Source organism: Miscanthus floridulus, chromosome 16 (genome assembly GCF_019320115.1).
Source record: "Miscanthus floridulus cultivar M001 chromosome 16, ASM1932011v1, whole genome shotgun sequence".
In the NCBI taxonomy this organism is placed as follows: Eukaryota; Viridiplantae; Streptophyta; class Magnoliopsida; order Poales; family Poaceae; genus Miscanthus; species Miscanthus floridulus.
The window spans coordinates 78,120,623-78,144,858 of NC_089595.1; the positions used below are offsets into that span (position 1 = coordinate 78,120,623).

Here is a 24,236-nt window from a genome sequence, read left to right on the forward strand (position 1 = left end):
GTCGCACGCATCGGTTGCACTACACGTACGAGAATGGCCCATTAGGGCTGCATAATCGTCCGCTCGCTAGTATCTCCCCCCACTCCACGGCATTGAGCTCCGCGTCGATGAGCTTCCATTCATCCAAGCAGCAAGTAGATGTTATGCTGAAAGCGCATGTTGTAAGAGTATGTTTCAAGTGTTTTAGATGTTTTAGAGGTATATTGCAAGTATTGTATATTGATGTTACAAAAGTAGATCGGGATGTTGCACAGTTGTAATGGCTATACATGTATATTTCAAGTGTATGTTCCAAATGTTTCATCTGTTACAGATGTATGTTGCAAGCGTTTTATCTAGATATTATAAAAGTAGATCTGAATGTTGCATGTACATGCATGTTGCAAACATATGTTTCAAATGTTCTAGGTGTTTTCATACTCATATTTGCAAGTGTTTCATCTGGATGTTGCATATGTTTCCAATAGTTTTCAAGTATTTTTCAAGGGTTTTACACAAGTGTTTCAGACGCTCGAGTGTTTTATCTGCCTTCAGACGTATGTTGCAAGTGTTGCATCTAGATGTTTCAAAAGTAGATCAAATATTACTTCTCCCTGCGCGCTTTATGTTGTCCCGCCTTGGTGTTTCCTCCTCCTAGCACCGGCTGGACATCTGCTGCCCCTCCCTCTTTCTCGATGCTCATGACGTTCGGGGTGACGTGGGCCCCACGTGGACGTGCGAAAAATGGCTATAGGTGTGGGTGTCTGGATGCCCCATTCGTCCGGACGTTCGGGTGCTAGCAAGCCCGCAAGAAAAATCCTCACTCGAGGCACTGAACAAAAGACCTCGTCCTCGTGTCCATACGCCGCCATGCCTCTAGTGCATCATCGACGCTTTGCCGCTAACCCCGCCATGGTTTGGATTTCTTGCATGGTATCCTCCTCGACCTAGACGTATGTGAACCTCTCCCTCCTCTTCATCTTCTCGGTGACTTGGGGCCATTGGCCAGTTTCTACCCCTAGATTTAGGATCAATATGATGTCCTAGCCATTCTGCTTCACCTCAGCTTCCTATATCTGGCCCCCCTCGATTTTATGTTTCTGCAATGAGGGACTTCAGCGCACCTTCGCGGTCACCGGCACCAGCCAAAGCCTTGTGTCCAAGCATGGCAAGTTAAGTTCAAAATGGGATTCTTCGATTATCTTAGTTCTGAACCAAACACGTGGATGTAAGTTGAAACCACGACCACGAGCAAACAAACAATCTCCGCTTCTGATTACAGTGTAGTAAGCATTAGGCGTTGCAATTGGATCTCATTTACCTCACCATTTATAGAGTCCAACCAAACACCACCTTAGTTTCACGTGTTTGATTCAAGGAACCAACTTATTCTTGTAATGTGATGTGTCATAAGTTTATTTTATGAATTTAGTGAAATCATCGTATTTCTCATAAACAATGTATTAGAAAAAGCCAAAACGTCTTATAATCTAGAACATAGGTTGTATATTCTTATTTATTGTAGTCTCTTGTATTGTTTGAAATCCAATTTCAAACTGAATTGAATGAGATGAACCTAACAAATCGATCCGTAGTTGAATTTCATTCAAATAAGCTAATTTTAATTTGGAAGGAAAAACAAATACAATCGAAGCATTTCTGAGACAGGCCACCGTCATTTGTTGAAGAAGAAGAAATATTTAGCCTAGCAGACTGGCCTTTAAACCCAAAGCCGGCCCAGTCAGAATATCCGACCTTGACCTTACACGGCGCCGGTCTGAGCCGGCCCATGTACAAGGCAACCTCAGTCCTCGGATCCATTGCCATGTGCTCGAGCACTACTCGACCACGCTGGCCGGCGTCGCCGAAAGCGGCAAAGACGCCACGAAACATCGTCACCACTCACTGAGTCACACCAGAGAGAGGCAGATAGAGAGGGAGAGACAGCGCGCATCTCGGCAAAGCCCTCGCGTGCAATTATCGCACGACACTGCCGGTAGTTTGCAAAATTGCAAGACTGCGCACCGTGTTCCGGGCAAATCGGTGACGCACACCGGCACACGGCACACGGCACACGCACCGCTCCGTCCCTCCCTAGTCCGGACTCCCGCACCCCACGGCCCTACTTTACTACCCTCCCCACCTGCGAGATTTTTTTACACTTTTTTAAAACTATTTTTAATTCTAATACTATTTATTTTTTTCAACCGCGTCTATTCGCATGGCGCGGCGAAATCACATTGTTGCGTCATGCATGGGGGCGCGGTAGGAGCGGTGACGTGGCAGCGACAGGGCCGCTAAACACTGACGTGGTCGGGGTTACCGCGCCGCGGATCTGGACGCAACACTGATGCGCCACGGAGCATGACGTGGCAAGCCCGCGGCAAGACAGGCAGGCGAGCAGAGGTCAGGAGCGGAGCGAGGTCGGTCAAACATTCGGTCTCGTGTTTTCGAGCGCGGTGTCGCGACGAGCTGGCGCCCCCTCCCCCCACGCCTGCATTCACACACACGGTCAGCAACGCAGGACGTGATTTGACGCATGACGCTGACAGGCAGGCGAGCATAGCTCAGGGCCTCATTATGATCCATCCATCTCCAACCGGTCCGTATGCGGTTTAGACTTTGGAGGCCAAAGACTTAGGAGTATGGGAGTATAGTACGTATTGCGTGAGTACTCTATACACCTTCGATACCAAAGGGCCCCAGCAGCCATGTGTTGGATGTAGTAGAGCTTTGAGCAGCAGCTAACCAGCCAGTAGAACGCTAACGCTTTGCTAAAAAAAGTAGAACGCGCGCTGGTGCGGTCTTGGAATCTTGCACGCCCGCACATCCTCCTCTCTAGATTTATGAATCCAATGGCCATCCTCAATCGCTAATTCCTCCGGTAGTGCTAAATGGATGATCAACTTTGCATAAATAATGAAGGTTAAAGTTCAAGTGTTTATTATTAGATCAGTGATAATTTTGCATAAATGAATTTTAAAAGGAATTTTAAGGTGATTTAATATGTACTTCCTCAATTGCAATGTAAACTATACTTCCTCAGTTTTAAATTAAAAAAAACTCGACCTGCGGGGTAAGACAACCCCTAGGCATCGTGCTTTAGAAAAAGACATTCTCATGCAGATCTAAAAAAACCCCGAATCTCTGCCCCACCCACACACAGCGGCACTGCAGCTCCTGTGAGACTGGGCTCGCCTTAGACCTATGCTTGACGTGAGGCAGACGAGAGGATTTTTTTTAATGCGCAAATAAATTGCGTCTCCTCCGGTCAACAAATCCGCCCCCGAGGGGGTTCGAACTCTGGGCGACAGGGTGCAAAGCGCACAGCCAGACCAACTGGTCGAGCGTTCGCTTGCCTCCGTCTCAAATTATAAGATGTTTTCTTAACATACCATATATCTAGATGCGTAGCAAAAGGTTATGAATCTAAAACAAAAAATTCTTATAATTTGAAATAGAAGCAGTAAATCGTTTAACTTTTGTCCTAAATTAAATATGTCTATTTATATGCAACACCAAACAAGATTTCGAATGATACTAAATACAAATAAATTATTTCATAAAATATTGCTTATATATTTCAAGTGTTTATTTGTAACATTTAATATATAATCATATAGTATTATTTGTTATTAAGATGGCTGTATCAGGGCCCCTGATTGCGTGTGCCGCTCCAGGACCTATAAAACACAGGACCGGCACTGGCAGTACCCACGCGTGTGTACATTGACACACGGTCACTGGCCTGCCTGTCGGCCCCTGATTGCGTGTGCCGCTCCAGGACCTATAAAACACAGGACCGGCACTGGCAGTACCCACGCGTGTGTACATTGACACACGGTCACTGGCCTGCCTGTCAGCGCCATGCATCAAATCACGTATTGCGTTACTGACCGTGTGTGTGAGCGTGTGTTTAGTTTTCACCGTAAATTTCTAAAAGGTGCTACAGCCATCGAATCTTGCGATACATATATGGAGTATTAAATATAGATGAAAAAAAACTAATTATATAGTTTGGTTGGAAATTGCGACACGAACGTTTTGAGCCTAATTAGTCCATGATTGAATACTATTTGCCAAATAAAAACGAAAGTGCTACGGTAGCCCAAATTCCCAAATTCAGGGAACTAAACACGCGCTGAATGTAGGCGTGGGCGAGAGGGGCCGCCAGCTCGTCGCGCCGTGCTGGAAAACACGAGACCGAATCTTTAACCGACCTCGCTCCGCTCCTTACCTCTGCTCGCCTATCTTGCCGTGGGCTTGCCGCCGGTCCACATCTGCGTGGCAGCCTCGGCCACGTCAGCGTTCAGCGGCTCTGTCGCTGCCACGTCACCGCTCCTATCGCGCCTCATACATGGCGCGGCAACGTGAGTTCGCGGCGCGACGAATAGACGCGGCTTAGTTTTGAAAAAAAGAATAATTAAAAATAGTTTAAAAAAATGTTAAAAATAATAAAAAAAAAATCACCTGCGACGCCGTTGCTTCAACTCGATTCCAGCACTCCTCGTCTCCGCATCGCCGCGCCCGCGTCGCCGCCACTCCGCTCGCTTTTGCTCCCGGAGAACCCGGACCCGCCGACGCCGAGCGGCCATGGACGAGGAGTACGACGTGATCGTTCTGGGCACGGGGCTCAAGGAGTGCATCCTCAGCGGCCTCCTCTCCGTCGATGGCCTCAAGGTGAGCACCGACCACCCCGCCTCCCGGTAACGACACTCGGACCTCTCACTCCGGTCCCCGAGTCCGATCCGCCACTCTCCCCCCGTACCCAGACGCCGCTCGGGGCCTGCGCGGGGGGTCCGGTAGTAGAGTGCGTCGTGGTAGTAGATCAGGCGGCGCTGGTCTGGCCCCTGTCTGATCCGGGACTGGTGCGCTCGGATGGGTGCTTGTCTAAGCTATCTGCGCATCTGGCTCCATCTGGCTCCTGGCATTGGTCTGGAGAGTTATCCAGTTGATGCAGAACATCGTGAAATCCTGCGAGTGTTGCCACAATTTCTTGAATTCTGTAGACCGGAAAGATCAGGGCAAGGTTAGATTCTTAAATGAAGAGACAACTAATCTACTAGGAACAACTATTTAGATTCAAGTGAGATTCATTGCTTTGAATTCTGATCTATCGTACTTTTTTGTTTCTGTGACTTAAAAATGCTGTTCCCATCCTTTAAGACGATAAGATGGCATCTATCCTCTGGTATCAGTGAGGTGAGACGGGGGTAACTGAAAGGAGGGAGAAAGCTGCTTAAGTTTAATAGTCAACTTACTGCTTTAACTTGACCAATGGTGGATTCCTTTTTTAATGGATTCTGAAGAATTTTGTGTGATGCCTTTGCAGGTTCTACACATGGATAGAAATGACTACTATGGAGGAGATTCCACCTCCCTAAACCTGAATCAGGCAAGAACCTATAAATCTATGATTTTTGTTCTTTTTGAAACTGAAACATGTACTGAGTAATATGATCCAGTTTTGTGTGTGTGTTGGCTTCTCGTTCAGTTGGTTTGTGTAGTTAATGACTGATGAAGTACTCTCTTATTTTCCATTGTATTCCCTTTAATCACCCTTATCTTCTTTGTGAACAGCTCTGGAAGAGGTTTAGAGGGGAAGACAAGCCACCGGCACATCTAGGTGCGAGCAGAGATTACAATGTAGACATGGTTCCAAAGGTGTGATAACCCCCCATGGATTGTAGCTATCTATGTGCTTATTATTTCTTGCCACAGCCTCATCATACATATATTTTCATATTCTTGCGCACTAATTAGTTCCTTAATTGTTTTATATATTTGTTACAATACCATATACATCCTTTGTGCTGCTTAGTCTCGTCCTGACTGGAACCCTGGTCCAGATAGCGTTTCATGTCAATGCATTTATTTTTAGTGTTGTTAAAGAACAATAGTTTTATTTAGAATTCAGCCCATGAAATGCTTCAAACCTACAATCAATATATATGCTTATGTTAATTTCTTGATGATAAAGTATGTCGATATCAAACTCTCTTTCTCTGACCAGTTTATGATGGCGAACGGTACTTTGGTCCGTACTCTCGTTCACACTGATGTGACAAAATATTTGTCATTCAAAGCTGTTCATGGAAGCTATGTCTTCAGCAAAGGGAAGGTAATGTCTTGAGTTTACACTCATCCATCCTAGTTCTATCTTGTAAGTTCAGATTTTTCTGGGTTTCTCACAAGTGGTTTCTATATTCTAATCATGCTGCCTTATTTTCATTTTCATCAGATCCACAAGGTTCCTGCCACCGACATGGAGGCTCTAAAATCTCCTTTGATGGGTCTATTTGAGAAACGTAGAGCAAGGAACTTTTTTGTTTATGTCCAAAATTACAATGAAGCTGATCCAGTAACACATCAGGGGTTGGACCTCACAAGGATTACAACTAGAGAATTGATTTCGTGAGTATCTTGACCATCCTGGCATCATAGTAGTTGCTGTGATTGTTGTTCCTTGTTGCCATGTTATTATGTGTTGTATGATTCTTGTATCACTCCGCCTCATGTTGCTGTATGGATCTTATATGATTCTTCATCTACTTTGGCCTCTTTCTGCTTTCATACAGTATGATGATATTTTGTGCATCAATAATGTACACAAGTTAATTGTTGTAGTGTTATATTGATGAACAGCTAAACAAAACTGCTATAACCGTTCAACTTCTAAATGCTACACTTTTTCTTAAAAACTTTAAAGAGGATGTATAATACTTGGCATGTCCTCCTGCTGTCCTACATTATAAGTAACCTTATTTGTCATTTTGTTTTCAGGAAACATGGATTGAGTGATGACACTGGATTTTATTGGCCACGCACTCGCTCTGCACAGGGATGATCGTTACCTAAATGAACCAGCCCTTGATACTGTAAAAAGGATGAAGGTATGTTTTGAGTGAAAATTTGTTAAACTATTGTTCCTTTTTCATATTATATTGTAATTTTGTCAAATCTACTTCCTGGCATATGCATCAGTATTCTTGGATGGGAACATGATAAAATTTCATTGGCTATCTTCTCTTAGCTTTATGCCGAGTCTCTTGCACGTTTTCAAGGAGGCTCGCCTTATATTTATCCATTATATGGTTTGGGTGAGCTGCCACAGGTCAGTTGTTTCTCAATTCCTTTCCCTGACTTTAGTCACTTTGATGCTTCTAAGAAGCTTCCATGCTAAGGTGATATCTTATGGTTTAGGCTTTTGCACGTCTAAGTGCTGTTTATGGTGGTACATATATGTTAAATAAACCAGAGTGCAAGGTAGTGGCTTGACCCTTTTTTACTCCTAATTATCATAGTCTGCGAAAACAACTTATCAAATATGCTCTTTTCTGATTTCACTATATCGTTTGCAGGTTGAATTTGATATGGAAGGGAAAGTGTGTGGTGTTACTTCAGAAGGTGAAACGGCTAAATGCAAAAAAGTTGTCTGTGATCCTTCTTACTTGCCTAGCAAGGTAAATGCCACTGCCCATATAAAATTGAATTACTTTGTTTATGTGTAGGAGGAATTCACTGAAATCTTGATATATGTCAACCAAATTTACTTGAATTTTAAACCTTCCTGCTACAATATCTCTGTTGACTGCTTTCCTGGTGCTCTCCTGCTTTGGGGTTCACTTTGTGTTTGTGAATAGGTAAGGAAGATTGGAAAAGTTGCACGTGCAATCGCTATTATGAGCCACCCAATTCCAAACACAAATGAGTCCCACTCGATTCAGATTATTTTGCCGCAGAAGCAACTTGGGCGCAAGTCAGACATGTGGGTCTCTTACTCGTATTTCAAATAGTTTTCATTGGCTGAGTGCCTAAATTCAGTTTGCATCGTTTGGTTGTGACATGCATTCTGAAAATGTTTCTTAGGTATGTGTTCTGTTGCTCATATACACATAATGTTGCGCCAAAAGGGAAGTTCATTGCATTTGTGTCTGCGGAAGCTGAGACCGATAATCTGCAGTCCGAACTAAAGCCTGGAATTGATCTACTTGGCCAAGTAGATGAACTGTTTTTTGATATGTATGACAGATACGAACCTGTCAATGAACCATCTCTTGATAATTGCTTTGTTTCAACGGTAAGTTTAGCATTCTGTAATAACAAAGTGATTACAAGTCTCAGATATTTTAGATGTTTATGGAAGCTTTCTTTGCAGAGTTATGATGCTACTACACACTTTGAGACAACTGTGACAGATGTTCTTAGTATGTACACAGTGATTACTGGAAAGGTAAGGTTCATGTCATGTCTCTTTTTACTTATTTTTTGTGGTCAGCAAAGCAGATGCATGTATCAAATATTAATTTCTTCAATGTTGTATTGGGCCGAGAGTTCAAAATCTACAAGTGAATTTTGCTAGCTTTACACTGAATGGTCAATTGTTTGTTAACCTTCTCAGCAATAGATGATTTGCCTCAAAACAAAATTAATCCCTAACTAGACATCTATCTCTTTATTATTAGCAGTTTGACGTTACTATTTTATGTTTACTGGTTCAAAGATGGAGTGCACATCTTTAACTCTCTGCATGTCTGTCTCGCAGACCGTTGATCTCAGTGTTGACCTGAGCGCTGCCAGCGCTGCTGAAGAATACTAGAGATTTTCCTATTAAACATAGCATTTCCTCGAGATACCATACTTTACGTAAGACAGGCCCTGCCTGGTGGCTTGCCAGGTTACCAAAGTACTGTGCTGCAGGTGCAGCCGATTAAACGGACAGAAACAGCATATCACCGTATATCATTTATATGGTGTTTAAACGGGCTGGAGACCGTTTATGCGAACAGTGGACGATGATGGTGGTTCCTTTGTTCCTTACATGATTGATCGGATGGATAACTTTAAACTGTGTTCACGTTTTGCTAGAACCAGCTCGTTCTTGTCACTAATGTATCGTGATCACTTCTCAGATATGCACATCAGCATTTCCGTTTCTTGCTCTTCGCTAAATACCTCAGTAGTTAATGGGAGAGGGGAGACCCAAAGCACCCTAGTTCCGCTTTATGAATTCGAGATGGTTTTGGGACTTCTTGTATCGCCTAGATGTGGGTCTTTTTATTTTTTAAATAAAGGCACCCAAAGAAGTGTCCCGTACCTATATACATCAAGAGAAGAAAATGCTAGTACAAAAGGTGGACAAACGACCTAATAAGAAATAAAAGTATGTGAAACTTTGCAACAGTTAGTATAGTGTGGAACTTCCACGCAATGTTGTAAAACATCTGCAGAACAACAGAATAACATGAAGTTCACTACGCCCGGGGAGATCAAACACAAGTTTAAGATGTCCAATAACAAGTTCACGAAGTATATGCATTTACAAAACATACACAACCAAGTAGATCAAGTGAAAAGGAAATATTGCAATTCAAAATATAAGAGAAATGATTTGTTTAACTCAAGTTCGGGTTCCACTTGAACCCTATGCCTCCGTTGAGGTGTCAGTGAGCAACTCACGAAGTTCGTGCTCATGCCAGGTCCCTCACAACCACTTTCCTCTTCTCCATAGTTGATCTTTTTCCTTCTGTGGCAAGATCGCAATCCTCATAGACTTTCCCATGGCTCACCACGAGCATGGGAGCTCACCGGGTGACGTCTAGCTGTCTAGGAGCTTCATTTCCAAGAGTAACAAATGTTTCATGAATACTTGATAAAACTCGATATGTGCTCAAGATTTGGTTTGCTCTCTAACTCGAAATCATCAACCCAACACTTTGATTTGACAACTAAAACTCAATCTCACAAAGAGAGGGTCCGGGAGTGTTCCACGAGCAGTGGCAGAGCTTGGACACTTGAACGGAAGGGGCCAATCAAATGTGATCAACAATAGTAGGACCATATTAACATTTTCTTAACAACTAAATGGTAGAATTAAATATTTACTTGAGAAATCTTGTAGGGCCATGGCCCACTTTGGCCCTAAGGAAGCTCCGGCTCTGTTCACAAGGCTTATGATAGTTCTCTCATCCATCAGCACATGTGCTTATACAAGTTAAAACAACTCACGATGAGCGATGATACGGAATCTGATCCCTATGCGTTTTGGTTCTGTTGCAGTGCACTTTCGATGCTAGGATAGGGGCCTACCTTGGTGGTCATGGGTGACATAGAATTAGGGTTCGATTCCGATGAAGGATCCTAATCCAAGGAAGGTAGCAGGCACACAAATTACCCAATGCTAACACTAGGAGGTAGTGACAATAAATAACGATACCGGGTATATTAGTGTCTGGTAATTGAAATGCGGTCAATCTAAATCTCTTAACAAGAATGTATTGGAAGGTAAGTCTGGTGCCAGCGGCCACCGGGTCGGCCGGTCCGGCTCACAGTGAGAATGACACGTATGCTAGGAAACAAAAAAAAAAAAAAAAAAAAGAGAGCCGCAATTATTTGGTAAGCCGAGGACCTGCGCTCGAAAGCGACCAGCTGCATCCCATCCGCATCCGCGGCATCCGGCATCCGGCATCCGGCTCCTCCCTCTCGGATTCCCAATCGCCAGAATCCCATTCCCACCCCCGACGCGCCGCACCGTTCGCTTCCTTTCGTCAACTCCATTTCTCTTCTCCGCCGCGTCATCTCCCCTTCGCCGCCGTCGCCGCCGCTTCACCTGGCAGCCAGCCATGGATGAGGAGTACGACGTGATCGTGCTAGGCACGGGGCTCAAGGAGTGCATCCTCAGCGGTCTCCTCTCGGTCGACGGCCTCAAGGTGAGCCCGCCGCTCGCCCGCTCGCTTCCCCTACAGCCGCCGCTAGTATGATCCGTAGCTGCCGTGCTCGGATTTCGGTTCCGCGTACAAGTCCGGTGCTCCAAGGTCGCTTGCATCTCTTGGAGTGGGCTGGGTCGCTGGAGCACACGAGCTCCTAGATCGGGTGCCCCAGCCCCTTTGATCTGGACGTTGCGCGCTGCGATTAGATGCATGCTTCGCTTTGCTGTGGTATGCTGATCTATAGTGTTCGTCTACCTACGAGCCCCCCAGCTCCTTAAGCCCTTGGTGGATCCATAGGGGCGGACCAGCCATTGATGCAATTGAGTATAGTCTGAGCTTAGCAAGGAGTGGTTCTCTACTGCAAGCAGCCGTGCTTAATCGGGAAGTGGCACTTAATCGTACTGTTTACCAGCAATTCGGTGGAAGAACATGTAATACGAATTAAAGCGAGGACTAAGGAGAGGGAGGAGGGTGGCCATTCTTGCCCAAACTAATTGTACTTCGTTGTGTTGCTTGCCCACACTTGTTGCTTTTCATAAACCAATGTTTTTCAATTTCCATATTATCCTAATAAGTGGGTTTCCCTATTTGTTGCACATACACAGGTGGCAGCATGTCACTTGCAAAATGATGTCGATGATAGAAGTTAGGGTTAGGATTTCTGGGTTTCCCAAGCCACCCTGACCTTTGGCCTCAGCTTCAAGGAGGAAGCTGAACTGTGGTTGGTATTGGTGCTGCTGTGGCAGGGGCAGCATGGGTGTTGTTACCATAGGTTTGCTGCTGAGCAACTATGGGGCAGCTGGTAGAATGGGTGCTTCCTGGTAGCAGCCTGGTTGTTAATGGGTAAGGTGAGGAAGCAGCGGTGGTGGTAACGTACCAGAGTTGTAGGGCATGCCAGGTTGCCTTCAGCTGCTGACGGTAGCAGTGGAGCTGGTGACAGTAGCCACCTGCAGCTGGTACCAGCTAGGGGCATGGTAGATGGTGTTGTGGGAGAAGGTCATCTAGAACATGGGGCTGGCAATGGAACACTAGAGGTTAAGGGTTGTTTGTTTTGCCACCAAGCCGCAAGTGCGGCCATGCTAGAAGTTTGGCGGACAAAATGTCCGCCACACTCTTGGCGGGCTTTTTCAGCCAAATGCACTAACAAACAGCCAAACAAGGTGCAACAGTCAAATGTTTGGCCACGAAACAAATAACATCCTAATCGAGTGTGGCGCTCTGATCTTGCAGCATGGCAACCTCTGACGCCATGCAAACACGACTAGTCTCTAATAAGCTAGCTACCAAGAGTCCAAACCAAGAAGGATGGAATTAAAAGTCCCTTTCATTAAACAGTGAACCCTTATGACGTAGAGATGCTTTGGCCCTGTTTAGCAGAGCTCCAGCTCCAATAAATGTGTGGACTTTTTGGAGCTAGGTATTCCTAGCTCCATAAATCTGTGAATCTGGAGCTGTGGGTACATTTAAGTTGTTCGGATGAGTTGTTTCTTTCAGTTCTAGACAAATTATAGTCTCGAGGTTCTTGATTTTGGTATACAAACTCCAGATCTGAGGTGAATCTTGGAGCTAGAGTTGTGCCAACAGGCAATGGGGCCTTGTATTAGAGAGCTTTTAAGTGGATGTATAATGAGAATGCTGTATGAGGAGTCAATTTAAGAGTACATAGGATATCCAGAAGTTGCCACAACCCCTCGCAAACACCTCTCTCTTTTCTCAGTGCATTATGCATGTATGCATGAGTTGAATTATTCTGTGCCACCTGGTCTGTAATTGCTTTTGACCCTTATGCCATTTTTAGAACCTTCCTTAAGGTGTGGTATTTGAAGTCTACATGTAAGTGTAGGAAATTCACTTTTGAGGACGTGGTTTCGATGATATTGTAGGTTTTGCATATGGACAGAAATGACTACTATGGAGGAGATTCCACCTCGCTCAACCTTAATCAGGTAAGCAACTCCTACAACTTCTGTTTAAGTACAGAGGGCTCTAGATTTGTGCATCGATTTCTTGTCATAACAAAGCTTTTGATTGATTTTGCTGGAACTTTTAGACTGACATGCTTTTCACTCTACCTTTTGGAATAGCTCTGGAAGAGGTTTAGAGGGGAAGACAAGCCCCCAGCACATCTAGGTGCAAGCAGAGACTACAATGTGGACATGGTGCCAAAGGTGCAACACCAACAGCCTTTATCCTATGCAAACATGTCTTTTTAGCACCTTTATCAGCACAGCTGATATTTGTGGAAATACCTGCGAGATGATAAATATAACACAAACCCTGTGATCATGCATTATTTTGACTTGGTAGGAATCATTTGTAGTCTTTTAATGTGATTTATGTATTGATTTTTGCTTCAGAAAGTTATGAAAATCCCTTGCAGAACTGTTTGTAAAATGAAGTCTGCGAAGTACTCCTGCTAGATTTATGACTTATTTGTTAATAGTTTGCCTTTTTTACTATTTATACCACCGTGTACCATAATTATGTTTTTGTTGATTTAGTTGATTCATTGTTAAAAAAAAGACTGTTTCTGTTATATCAGTTTATGATGGCAAATGGGACATTGGTTCGAACCCTCATCCACACTGATGTGACAAAGTACTTGTCATTCAAAGCTGTTGATGGGAGCTATGTTTTCAGCAAAGGGAAGGTAGTCATCAGTCTATGTTCTCGTCCTGTTTTTCATCAACATTACGTTTCCTAAATTTTCTTAGATCTAGTAGGGTAACATGCCTTTTCTCTGTTATTATATTCAATCAGATTTACAAGGTCCCTGCCACTGATATGGAGGCTCTGAAGTCCCCTTTGATGGGCCTATTTGAGAAGCGCAGAGCAAGGAACTTCTTCATTTATGTCCAAGATTACAATGAAGCTGATCCAAGGACACATCAAGGATTGGACCTTACTAGGGTGACAACTAGAGAACTTATAGCGTAAGTACCTCTCTGCTTGTTGCATTATACTCATTCCATTGCTAGTTTACTCTAATAGAAAAACAGTAACCCCCCCCCCCCCCCCCCCCCCCCCCCCCCCACCCACCCACACACACCCCACCACCACCACCACACACCCCTGCATAGACAAAAAAAAATAACATACCTGTAAACCTGGATAACCCTTTTAAAGGTGTGAGTTATGACTTACCTGTAGTATTAGGGTGTCTCACCAATATGATTCTTATTGTGAATTTTCAAATCCATTGTAGACATTGCTTGGTGTTGCATCTTACAGTACCTATGAACTAAATTTGTTGTAGTTAGCATCTAAGGTTTTCCTAGTGCACTCTTGCTACATTCAGCCATTCAGGGTTGTGCTCCTACAAGATCCATTGTGAACTTTGCTGCCTCGCAGATTATACATGGATACCAGTTTATTCCATATGTTGTGCAAAGACATTTCTTTTGCATGTTGCTTTTATGTTCTTGTGTAAAATTCAACCTATGCATGTTCCAATCCCCTTAATGTGTTCATGACATGTGGGCCCATGATCCACATGTCAGTTACACATTTTGGGATTGCAATTTTGCAATGGCAAATAACTAACCTCTTTCTGCACAAAGGTAACTCCATGTTCCATGTGTATTTCAGAAAATATGGTTTAAGTGATGATACAGTGGATTTCGTTGGACATGCACTTGCTCTTCATAGAGATGATCGTTATCTTGATGAACCGGCACTTGATACAGTGAAAAGGATGAAAGTAAGTCTTGGCCAAAGCTGCTTCCTAGTTGCTATAGATAAACTTGTGTGCTTCCTAATGGTTTGAATATGATTCCTTTATATAGTGCAGTTATATTTACCTATTGTGTGCTTTTAGCTATATTCAGAGTCTCTTGCACGCTTTCAAGGAGGCTCGCCATATATCTATCCACTATATGGGTTGGGTGAGCTACCACAGGTCAGTCAAAATCGAATCTGTTAATACAATACTTCTTGAGTGGGCATTGTGTTCCCTGTTGATGACACAGTGCTTGTTTTGGGCTACAGGGTTTTGCGCGACTGAGTGCTGTTTATGGTGGTACTTACATGTTAAACAAGCCAGAGTGCAAGGTCTTCTTTTTCACCTCTCTTCACATAATTTGGATGCCTAGAAAATTCTCTCCTTTTTACCTGTGTTGCCTCATTTTATAGGTTGAATTCGATATGGAGGGGAAAGTGTGTGGTGTCACATCTGAAGGTGAAACTGCAAAGTGCAAGAAGGTGGTCTGTGATCCTTCGTATTTACCAAACAAGGTGAATACTCTCTATATCCAGATTTTAAAGGGCTTGGTCATTTTGGTGCCAAATACTTATATTTTGCTAGATGACAAGCTAATTTACTGAACTTTTTTCCCCCATCTTGAGAAGGTATTTGTTATTATATGGCCTTCTGGTGTTTTTGTTAAACTTTTTTTCCTCATTTTTTTGCCACACTAATGTTTCTCCACAGGTTAGGAAGATCGGTAGAGTTGTACGTGCAATTGCTATCATGAGCCACCCAATCCCTAATACAAATGAGTCCCACTCGGTCCAAATTATTTTACCTCAGAAACAACTTGGACGCAGATCAGACATGTGAGGCCTTCTCTCATGATGAAATAGTTTTCGTTTCACTAATGACTAGATTCACTTAAACACTTCTATGAAGTGGATCACTATGCTTGACACAATTATGATATTTCTGTCCATATCCTCTTTTTAGGTATGTTTTCTGTTGCTCATACACGCACAATGTTGCGCCAAGAGGGAAGTTCATTGCATTTGTGTCTGCAGAAGCAGAGACTGATAATCCCCAGTCTGAGCTACAGCCTGGAATTGATCTACTTGGTTCTGTAGATGAGATATTCTATGATATTTATGACAGATATGAACCAGTGAATGAGCCATCTCTTGATAATTGCTTTGTCTCGACGGTAAGATGTGCAGTATGCTAATAGAATGAACATTTAACTTCACTGTTTAAACATTCTACTAAATCTTTGTGGCTGCTTCACTGTGCAGAGCTATGATGCCACCACACATTTTGAGACAACTGTAACAGATGTTCTGAACATGTATACAATGATCACTGGAAAGGTAACATGGACTTCATCTTTATTTTTATGATTGGAGTGATGTAGCCTGCAGTAGTCTTTGGTTAGTGTACTGTGCTAAAATGTTGGTCAAACTTAAGTACATTTTTTTTTGAGTTTTAACTTAAGTCCAATTAAACGAAGACTTGTGAATCTGTATCTGTGATATTTTTATCGAGTAGTTACAACTAACTGAGCATTGTTTAATCATGACTTGAAGCACACCTTATTTTGAGCAGATCTAGATACCTAGAGTCGGAACTGTGTGTGTTCCACACTTCCACTGTTTATATTTGCTAACGGAAAATGTCGCCTATGCTCTAATTTCAAGATTTAATGAATCTAGTTCCTCGATCTACTACTTTATGTTGCAAATATGGATGAAACATGTGCATCCTAACTCTGATCTCATTGCAGACTTTGGATCTTAGTGTGGATCTGAGTGCTGCTAGTGCTGCTGAAGAATACTGATTTCAGTCATAATGTCATGTTTATCAAAGATCACATTGTCGGGGACAGCACATGGAAACTTTAATGAATGGCTGGTATGAGTTTATTCCGGTCCAGATTGTATCATGCCCCTTCTACTGTTCTGCGAAATGTCTACTGGGTACTTGTTGCTGGCAGAACTATGCACAACATTGACTCAAATTGATGGTTGGTGATGGTTGTATTATTTACTAGTTGATCGAATGGTGTAAAACGCTATACAGTGACCATCATGGTTGTGTGATGTATCATAACTGTTCAGTAAATTTGGGTTCTTTACTGTCGAGTTCTGCTTGATGCTATTGAGCGCTGCCCGATCTGCTTGTTCTACTGCGTCTACTGGGTACTTGTTGCTGGCAGAACTATGGACAATATTGACTCAAGTTGATGGACGGTGGTGGTTCTATTATTTACTAGTTGATCGAATGGTGTAAAACGTTATACAGTGACCATCATGGTTGTGATGTATCATAACTGTTCAGTAAATTTGGGTTCTTCACTGTCGAGTTCTGCTTGATGCTGCTGAACGAAGTTTGTCACCCATCGAGTTGTTCAAAGATTTTTTAGGGACGAATGCCAAAAATCTTTTTGGTCTGATGTGTCAGAACATGACCTTTGGCTCTTGTGATAGGGGTTGTTCGCCAAATTATGCAAATTTTTTTTTCTGGCAGGTGGAGTCTGGCGACTGAAATTTGTGGCACATGATATGGTGTTGAAAGGTTTGGGTCTTGTTGAATTTCATTTCTATTTTATACACCAGTTTAGTTGAGACTAAAAGTTCTGGTGTTGCTGGTGTTGGTGGTGTCAGTGTCATCGCAATCAAAAGGCCGTTTTGTTGTGTCAAGCAAGCAAGGGGATGAGAGCTGCAGCTCCGAAGATAATCACCGTGTTTGCTGAGGCTGAAGTTTGACTTATGCTGATGCTTATGCTGAAACGTTGCGAGGGAAAAACGCTGTTTCATAGCTGAAAAGTAGTTCTAAATAAGCTAAAGATAACAGGGCGAATGACTGATTCTTGTCTTGCCTCCATGGTTAGAATGGGAAAGACTATGGTTTTGCGGAGTCACTGTAATGGCTAGATATTATAACGGAGAGGCTAGCGCTTGGACGATCGGACTCAGAACGTCCGGACGTAGCTCCAGCCGTTCGATACGAGGCACAGTAACCATCTGATACGAGCGACATGCCGTGCTTTCCCATAGCGTGTGGCTCGCTCCGCTTTCCAGCGCGGCTGTCCGCCTGCCCTAGTGCGTCGTGCGTCGTCCGCAGGCTCCTGGCTCGCCATGCGCTCTATCCGCTAGCCCTTGACTCGTCCCGTCCGCAGGCCCTCGGCTCGCCACGCTCCATCCCCTGGCACCCAGGGTGTGCCCTCATCGAATATGCATTTGAAACATGAAACACTTGATGCAACATACGTCTGAAATAAATAAAATATTTGAAACATACACTTACAACATATGTGTGAAACATATAAACATCCAAATAAAACACTTGCAACATGCGTTTGAAACAGATGAAACATTTTTTTATATGTATTACAACATACTACCTCCGTTTTCGTTTACTCGTCACCGAAATTTTACTGTAGCAATTTTGACCATACGTTTTTTTCCTGCAAAAAATTTTTAGATACATCAAGTTTTCACATATATGATTCTTTATTGAACATACTTCATTAGTGTTATATACATTGAAGTATCTAAGAATTTTTTAGAAGAAAAAACAGATGGTCAAATTTGCTACAGTAAAAAGTTGCTGACAAGTAAACACAAACGGAGGGAAGTATGCAACATCTAGATGTATTTTATCCAGATAAACAACTTGAAATAGTTGAAATACCTAGAACATACACTTACAATATGCGGTTGCAACGCAATTAATGTCACCTTGCTGCTTGGATAGATGGATACTCGTCGTTGCGGAGTTTGACACCGGCGTGGTAGCAGCGCGGGGCAGCTCGCCGAGGAGGGGGGGGGGGGGGGGGGTTCACACGAAGCTCCTCCCCTCGCCTGCTTGCTGGAACATCCGTCGTGGAGGCTCACCGGCTCGGCGACACATGCGTGGAGCTCGACAACGCGCCGATGGCCGGTAGCGTGTGCAAAGCTTGACGGCACGACTGTCGCAACCTCTTCGTATCGAAGTCATCGACGCGAATGGATAAGAACAAAGGCCGCAACGGGCGAGGAGGAAAGGGAATGCCAAATGCGTCCAGTTTTTTTTAGATGGAGAAGCCGTGAGAGGAGCAGTGTTGGGTCGGTCCACGGGCCCAGCAAGGTGCATCCTGGCGTACGGACACCTTGCACAGACCATTATCGATATTATAAATATATCATCTGTCTTTTCTGGCTGCTACGAGTGATGCTACCTTCAAAAACGCTAGTACGTTAAAAGAAAAACTAAGCAACCTAGGAAGAACTTGACGTTCTTTTAGTTAATTATTTAGAAGAAAAAAAGTAGACATCCGAATACTGAATTGACGAGAACTCGAAACTGAATGGTCGGATGTATAACTTCATTTCCCACCCAATTAGATGAGCTAGCCTCACATTCTATTCTGGTTACAAGCCACTGTCGTAGAGTACACATGATGTTTTGGCAGGATGAAGTATGTAGGGGTGTTGGTTTAAAACCAATTATATAGATGAAGGCTAATTTCTGAGACGAATTTTTTAAGCCTAATTAATTTGTCATCAACGTATGTTTACTGTAGCACTATGTTGTCAAATCATGGACTAATTAGACTTAAAAGATTTGTCTCGCAAATTAGTCGTAAGTTATACAATTAGTTTCATAATTAGTCTATATTTAATACTCTATATATATATCTAAATATTCAATGTAACAGGAATTTTAGAAGTTCCTACCTAACCAAATGAGTTTTGTTTCTACCTCGCCGGTGTTTGGTCTCATCGTAATACAAAGACACGTAGCTCTCATGTGTTCGAGAGGCTTGTTGCTGTTGCTGCCTGCCTCGTGCGAGAATCGTAGCGCTGTCGTGCTACCTCCGGAGCCAGAGGTCAGAGTGACCCGGTCACTTGTTTATCTTATAATCCATCTTTTTTAGTTTATTTTTTTAATTAGAATAATATTTTTTTCTCATAACAAATTAGCCGGAACAATATTTCATCTTATTTTTTCAGCGAAGCGAACGGGCCCCATTCTTATCTTTACCACCGTGTGGTCATTTGTCATGCTCGCTTGTCCTATAAGCCGTACTTTTCAGTGAATAAACAGTGTTTTTCTCTTACAACAAATCAGTCAATAGTACTTTTTTACCTAGCTTATCAGCCAAACGAACATGACGATTGTCACTGTGGCAGAACCACCCGAAATAACACACCTTTGGAGGCATTTATTTTTCGCTAGACACTAAGCACCTCGAAAGTTGGCTACATCAGACAGTTTCGTCGAGCACACCCCAAGAGAGAACTCGAACAAATCCAATAATGAGAACGAGTTTACAATACTTAGTCTATTTCATACCACAAGAGTTCTCGAAAATACATTATTATAATACTAAGTTCAGAGTGCGGAATTTAAACAACGGAATTGAAATAAACATCTAACGATAAGATACAAGGATCTGTCTGTGCCTACTGTTCGCCTAAACGGCCGTTTAGCCCGTTTACACACCGTTTAAACGCTCGCGGTGGTACACTGTTTCCGTTTAATCGGTTGTTTTGACCGTTTAAACGACCATTTTTCCCGTTTAAACACCCGTTTTGCCCAAATAATGGGCTAAACGGTAGGTGACCGACTGTTTACCGTTTAGCGTTTATGATAACACTGTCTGTGCCCACCAGAAGAATCCTCCACACAACAACCACTCCTCAAGCTACACCTGCAACAGAGGTAAATAAACATTGAGTACACAATGTACTCATGATTCTTACCTGACTAATGGAAATAATTTCTCGACTCCAAAGGATAGGATAAGCTTTATGGTTTACTGGGTTTCTTTTTTGCGAAAAGCATTATTAGTAGTGAATCATTATGTATGTGTTTTATTAGCAGTCATGAATAGTTCATTAGCTAACCATTCTATGTAAGCACATATTCTACTTTTAAGCAAGAGTTGAGCAATCAGATCCATTCATCTTCTTTTTATCTTTCAGTTCTTACTATGGTGCTAGACCATAGCCAAGTCGTACCGTATCACACGGCGATTCACGAACTAATGTATCACAGCTAGGTACCCTGAAACACATGCCCTGCTTATACCCAGGCACAAGCAAGACCAACCCATCACTCTCCTATCAAGGGATCCAGGTCCTCGTCCAAACTTGGACTCCAAGCCCCCACTTCTGAGTTCCGGACTCAGTGTGGTGCTTAGACCTCCACCATCCCTATCTCCAATTAGTCGGTCCAGAAAGAGCCAGAACCCACGACAAGATAGCAACGAGCCTTCCTGCTCCAATAAGCAAGTATGTGCTCAGGATAATAAGTCTGTGACCTAACTATCATCCACAGCAATGGACGGTCCTTAACCGACAGGACAGAGAAAACAGTGTAACCAAGCTATGCCCCGTTGGCCGCGGGACACAACCTATTACACCCACCAATACTCATACCATATCCCTGCCCTGTCTCCATTTTCTTTCACCATTTTATCATGAGAATAATAATAATAATCACCTATTGTGAGTAAAGACATGTTACTCACGCTACCGATAGCCTAAGCATAGCAGCTACTCGACCTATGCTAGTATGGCTCATAGGTAGGTTTATCTATGCATGTAGTTTTAATATAAATCCTGTAACATAAATGCACATCACATATATATATATCTAGTGATTATTCAAAATAAAGGTTATGCACCGGGGCTTGTTTTGGGTAGGCGTATTGTCAGCTATGTTAGTCGTCGGTGGCTCCGAGCCTTCCTCCTGTACGAGGATCTCCTCCTCGTACTCCTCAATCACCTCCTCATACTCCTGCTCTCTAGTGGTCACGAACTCCACCAACTCATTCTCTACATGCATGCGATGATGATGCAACACTTAACATTTATGCAATAGCAACTCTTAAAATAAGAATACACATACTAAGCTACTAAGCTAGCTCTAATGACTAAGGCACTAAGCTAACAATCATCTTTACCAAGCAAAGTGTTGGGTTCAACTAACAAACACCTAGCTTTACAAATGAAGGATATATCTTTATTTCTACAAACGATTTAATGTATATTTGAAACAAAAAGCATTTAAATACCCTTATGTTTAGTCTATTCTAAAGCTACAAAAATTACAGTGAACACATAATAATACCACGATGCTGCTATAAAATTTTTAGGGCTAAAGCTATCACCAATTTATCACAAAAATTCCTACAATAATTCTACTAACAATATTAAACATTTCCAAATGATTTAATAGCTCCAAGTATCAACATGTATATATATGAACTAAGTACACTAACAGATAGAGCACAATTTTAGGAATGTAACAAAATTTGTTTCATAATTTTTGGACACCTACCTGATTTTATATGATTTACCAAAGATCAGCTAAAAAATTATATTAGAAAACTATTTCTAATTCCTTATGAAAAAGAAAAATGAATTCTCCCGCGTGGCCCACACGCGACGCAGCGCGCGCGCGAGTGCGCGGCGGCCCGCGCCGCCGGCCCACTCGAAGACGGCCCACGATGGGGAACCCCCGCGCGTGCTGATGTTTTGGCAAAATAGACCTCACACTTCTCTCGAATCACAACTAAGTACTAACACTATTTCCCCCTCTCTCATAACTTCTCACTTAACCCCCTGGCCTTTCCCTAATTCACCCGTGCGCACCCCCAATGACTCAGTGCACAGCGGCGCAGCGAGCGGCAATACTGAGTGCCTACACCGACCACCTAGGACCTACGTGAGCCCACCTAACAGGTCAATCACCATCCCTGGCCCGAGCGGCTATGCTAAGAGGCGGTGCAGGGTGACACAACTGGCTGGGGAAGGCTGCAGCGGCGTGCGGCGCCACTATTTCGGTGGGCTAGGGTAGCTACAGGCCTAATTGATTAGCGCATGAGCGTCATGAGGCTACCATGGACTAGGGCAAGGTGATAGTTGGGGCGGAAGATGACGGAGGAAGGCTGACCACATGCGACCGAGCCATGCGGTGGTGCCCGTGGCGGCACGGTCGCGTCAGCGATGAAGGGGAGATGGTAGCGGTTCGACTAAGGTGCGCAAGGTGGAGAGAGAGTCAAGGTGATGCTAGTGGTGCAGGTGAATTGGCTCAGGAGGGGCGATAGGAGAGCTGCCGACACCCATGGCCAAACGCGGCCTTATCGGCATGGCGGCGGGGAAACTCCAAAATTAGAGCTCGACCGGGCGCCATTCAAGGCAGGGACGGGTAGCTAGGCAGTTGTGCGATGGAGCCAACAATGCGACGAATCGACTTGAGATGATCTCTCCCTGATGAATTTAATGGCATGGCTCGATGGTGGCAGCAGAGAGAGAGAATAGAGAGGGAGAGCGAGGGAGCGGTGGGGGAGGGGCAGCCAGCGACTCAGCAAGGGCATGCCTTGGCGGGACATGGTTGGCGTGACTGTTTTAGTAAATAATTTAGGGTGTAACACCGAGGGTGTTACAGCTCTCCTCCCTTAAACAAAATCTCATCCCGATATTTTATGTGAGTGCCTAGTATAGGAAAAGGGTAAAAGTGAGCTTTTAACATAAACTATTACCTTGGCACACCGGGGAGAAGATGGGGATAATGCTCCAAAATATAACTCTACTGTTCCCATGTTGCTTCGTCCTCCGAATGGTTTTGCCACTGGACTTTATAAAATTTCACCACTCTATTTCTAGTAACTCTTTCTTTTTCATCCAAGATTTTGATAGGATGCTCAATATAAGAAAGATCAGGTTGGAGAGGGAGTCCTTCAATTTCCACCACTTCCTCAAGAACTCATAAACACTTCTTTAATTGGGAAACATGAAAGACATTATGTACTGCTAACAAGATATCTGGAAGTTGGAGACGATAAGTAACTAAACCACATCATTCCAAAACTTTATAAGGTCTGACATAACGAGGAGCTAACTTTCCACGGACTCTGAACCGATGCACACCTCTCATTGGGGATACCTTTAGGTACACATGGTTACCAACTTCAAACTATAAGGGCCTTCTTCGCTTGTCCGCATAAGTTTTCTGATGATTCTGAGCCGCTTAAAATGACTCTGAATAACGCTAACTTGCTCTCGAGCTTCATTGATAAAATTAGGTCCAAAGTACCCACGATCACCCACTTCAACCCAGTTAAGAGGTGTTCTACATCTCTTGCCATATAGGGCCTCAAAAGGTGCCATACGAATGCTTTCTTGATAGCTATTGTTATAAGAAAACTCAGCTAGAGTCAAGCATTCATCCCACTTTTCTGGATAAGAAGTGACACAAGCCCTCAATATATCCTCAAGTACCTGATTGACTCTTTCTGTCTGACCATCAGTTTGTGGGTGATAAGCTAAACTCCTCAGGAGATGGGTACCAAGACATTTCTGGAGTTGCTCCTAGAAACAAGAGACAAAGACTGACCCTCTATCAGAAACAATGGTAAGAGGAACTCCATGTAGGGTCACAATCTGATCAAAATATAACTTGGCATACTTCTTGGCTAAATACCTTGTATCCACCGGGAGAAAATGAGCGGACTTGATAAGGCGATCCACAATGACCCAAATAGAGTCATACCCCTTTGCCGCGCGAGGCAAACCCACAACAAAGTCCATGGAAATATCCTCCCATTTCCAAACAGGGATAGGCAAGGGCTGTAGAAATCTAGGCCTACACATATGGTCCGCCTTAACCCTTCCACAAATGTCACATTCTAAGATGTATTTGGTAATGACCTGTTTCATATTTGGCCACTAATACAAGTGATGTAAATCATGATACATCTTGTTATTTCCTGGATGAATGGATAATTTGGAGTTGTGAGCTTCATCCAAAATCTTTCTCCTATGCTTCTCACTTGATGGAACAACCAATCTATTCTTGAACCTCACTACACC

General features: G+C 43.4%; 1 protein-coding gene and 1 pseudogene across 1 annotated transcript; both read left to right on the forward strand.

The window, feature by feature from the left end:
• Positions 1-4,469: 4,469 nt before the first annotated feature.
• LOC136512169 (guanosine nucleotide diphosphate dissociation inhibitor 2-like) lies at positions 4,470-8,886 on the forward strand (annotated as a pseudogene).
• Positions 8,887-10,411: 1,525 nt separating this feature from the next.
• LOC136510088 (guanosine nucleotide diphosphate dissociation inhibitor 2-like) lies at positions 10,412-16,734 on the forward strand. The gene is made up of 13 exons (XM_066504655.1): positions 10,412-10,688; positions 12,572-12,634; positions 12,773-12,856; positions 13,231-13,338; positions 13,449-13,621; positions 14,277-14,388; positions 14,506-14,586; positions 14,676-14,738; positions 14,820-14,921; positions 15,118-15,242; positions 15,370-15,580; positions 15,669-15,743; positions 16,157-16,734. Exons 1-13 carry the CDS (start codon positions 10,602-10,604, stop codon positions 16,208-16,210), a joined length of 1,338 nt encoding a protein of 445 aa, XP_066360752.1. The 5' UTR covers positions 10,412-10,601; the 3' UTR covers positions 16,211-16,734.
• Positions 16,735-24,236: the final 7,502 nt, after the last annotated feature.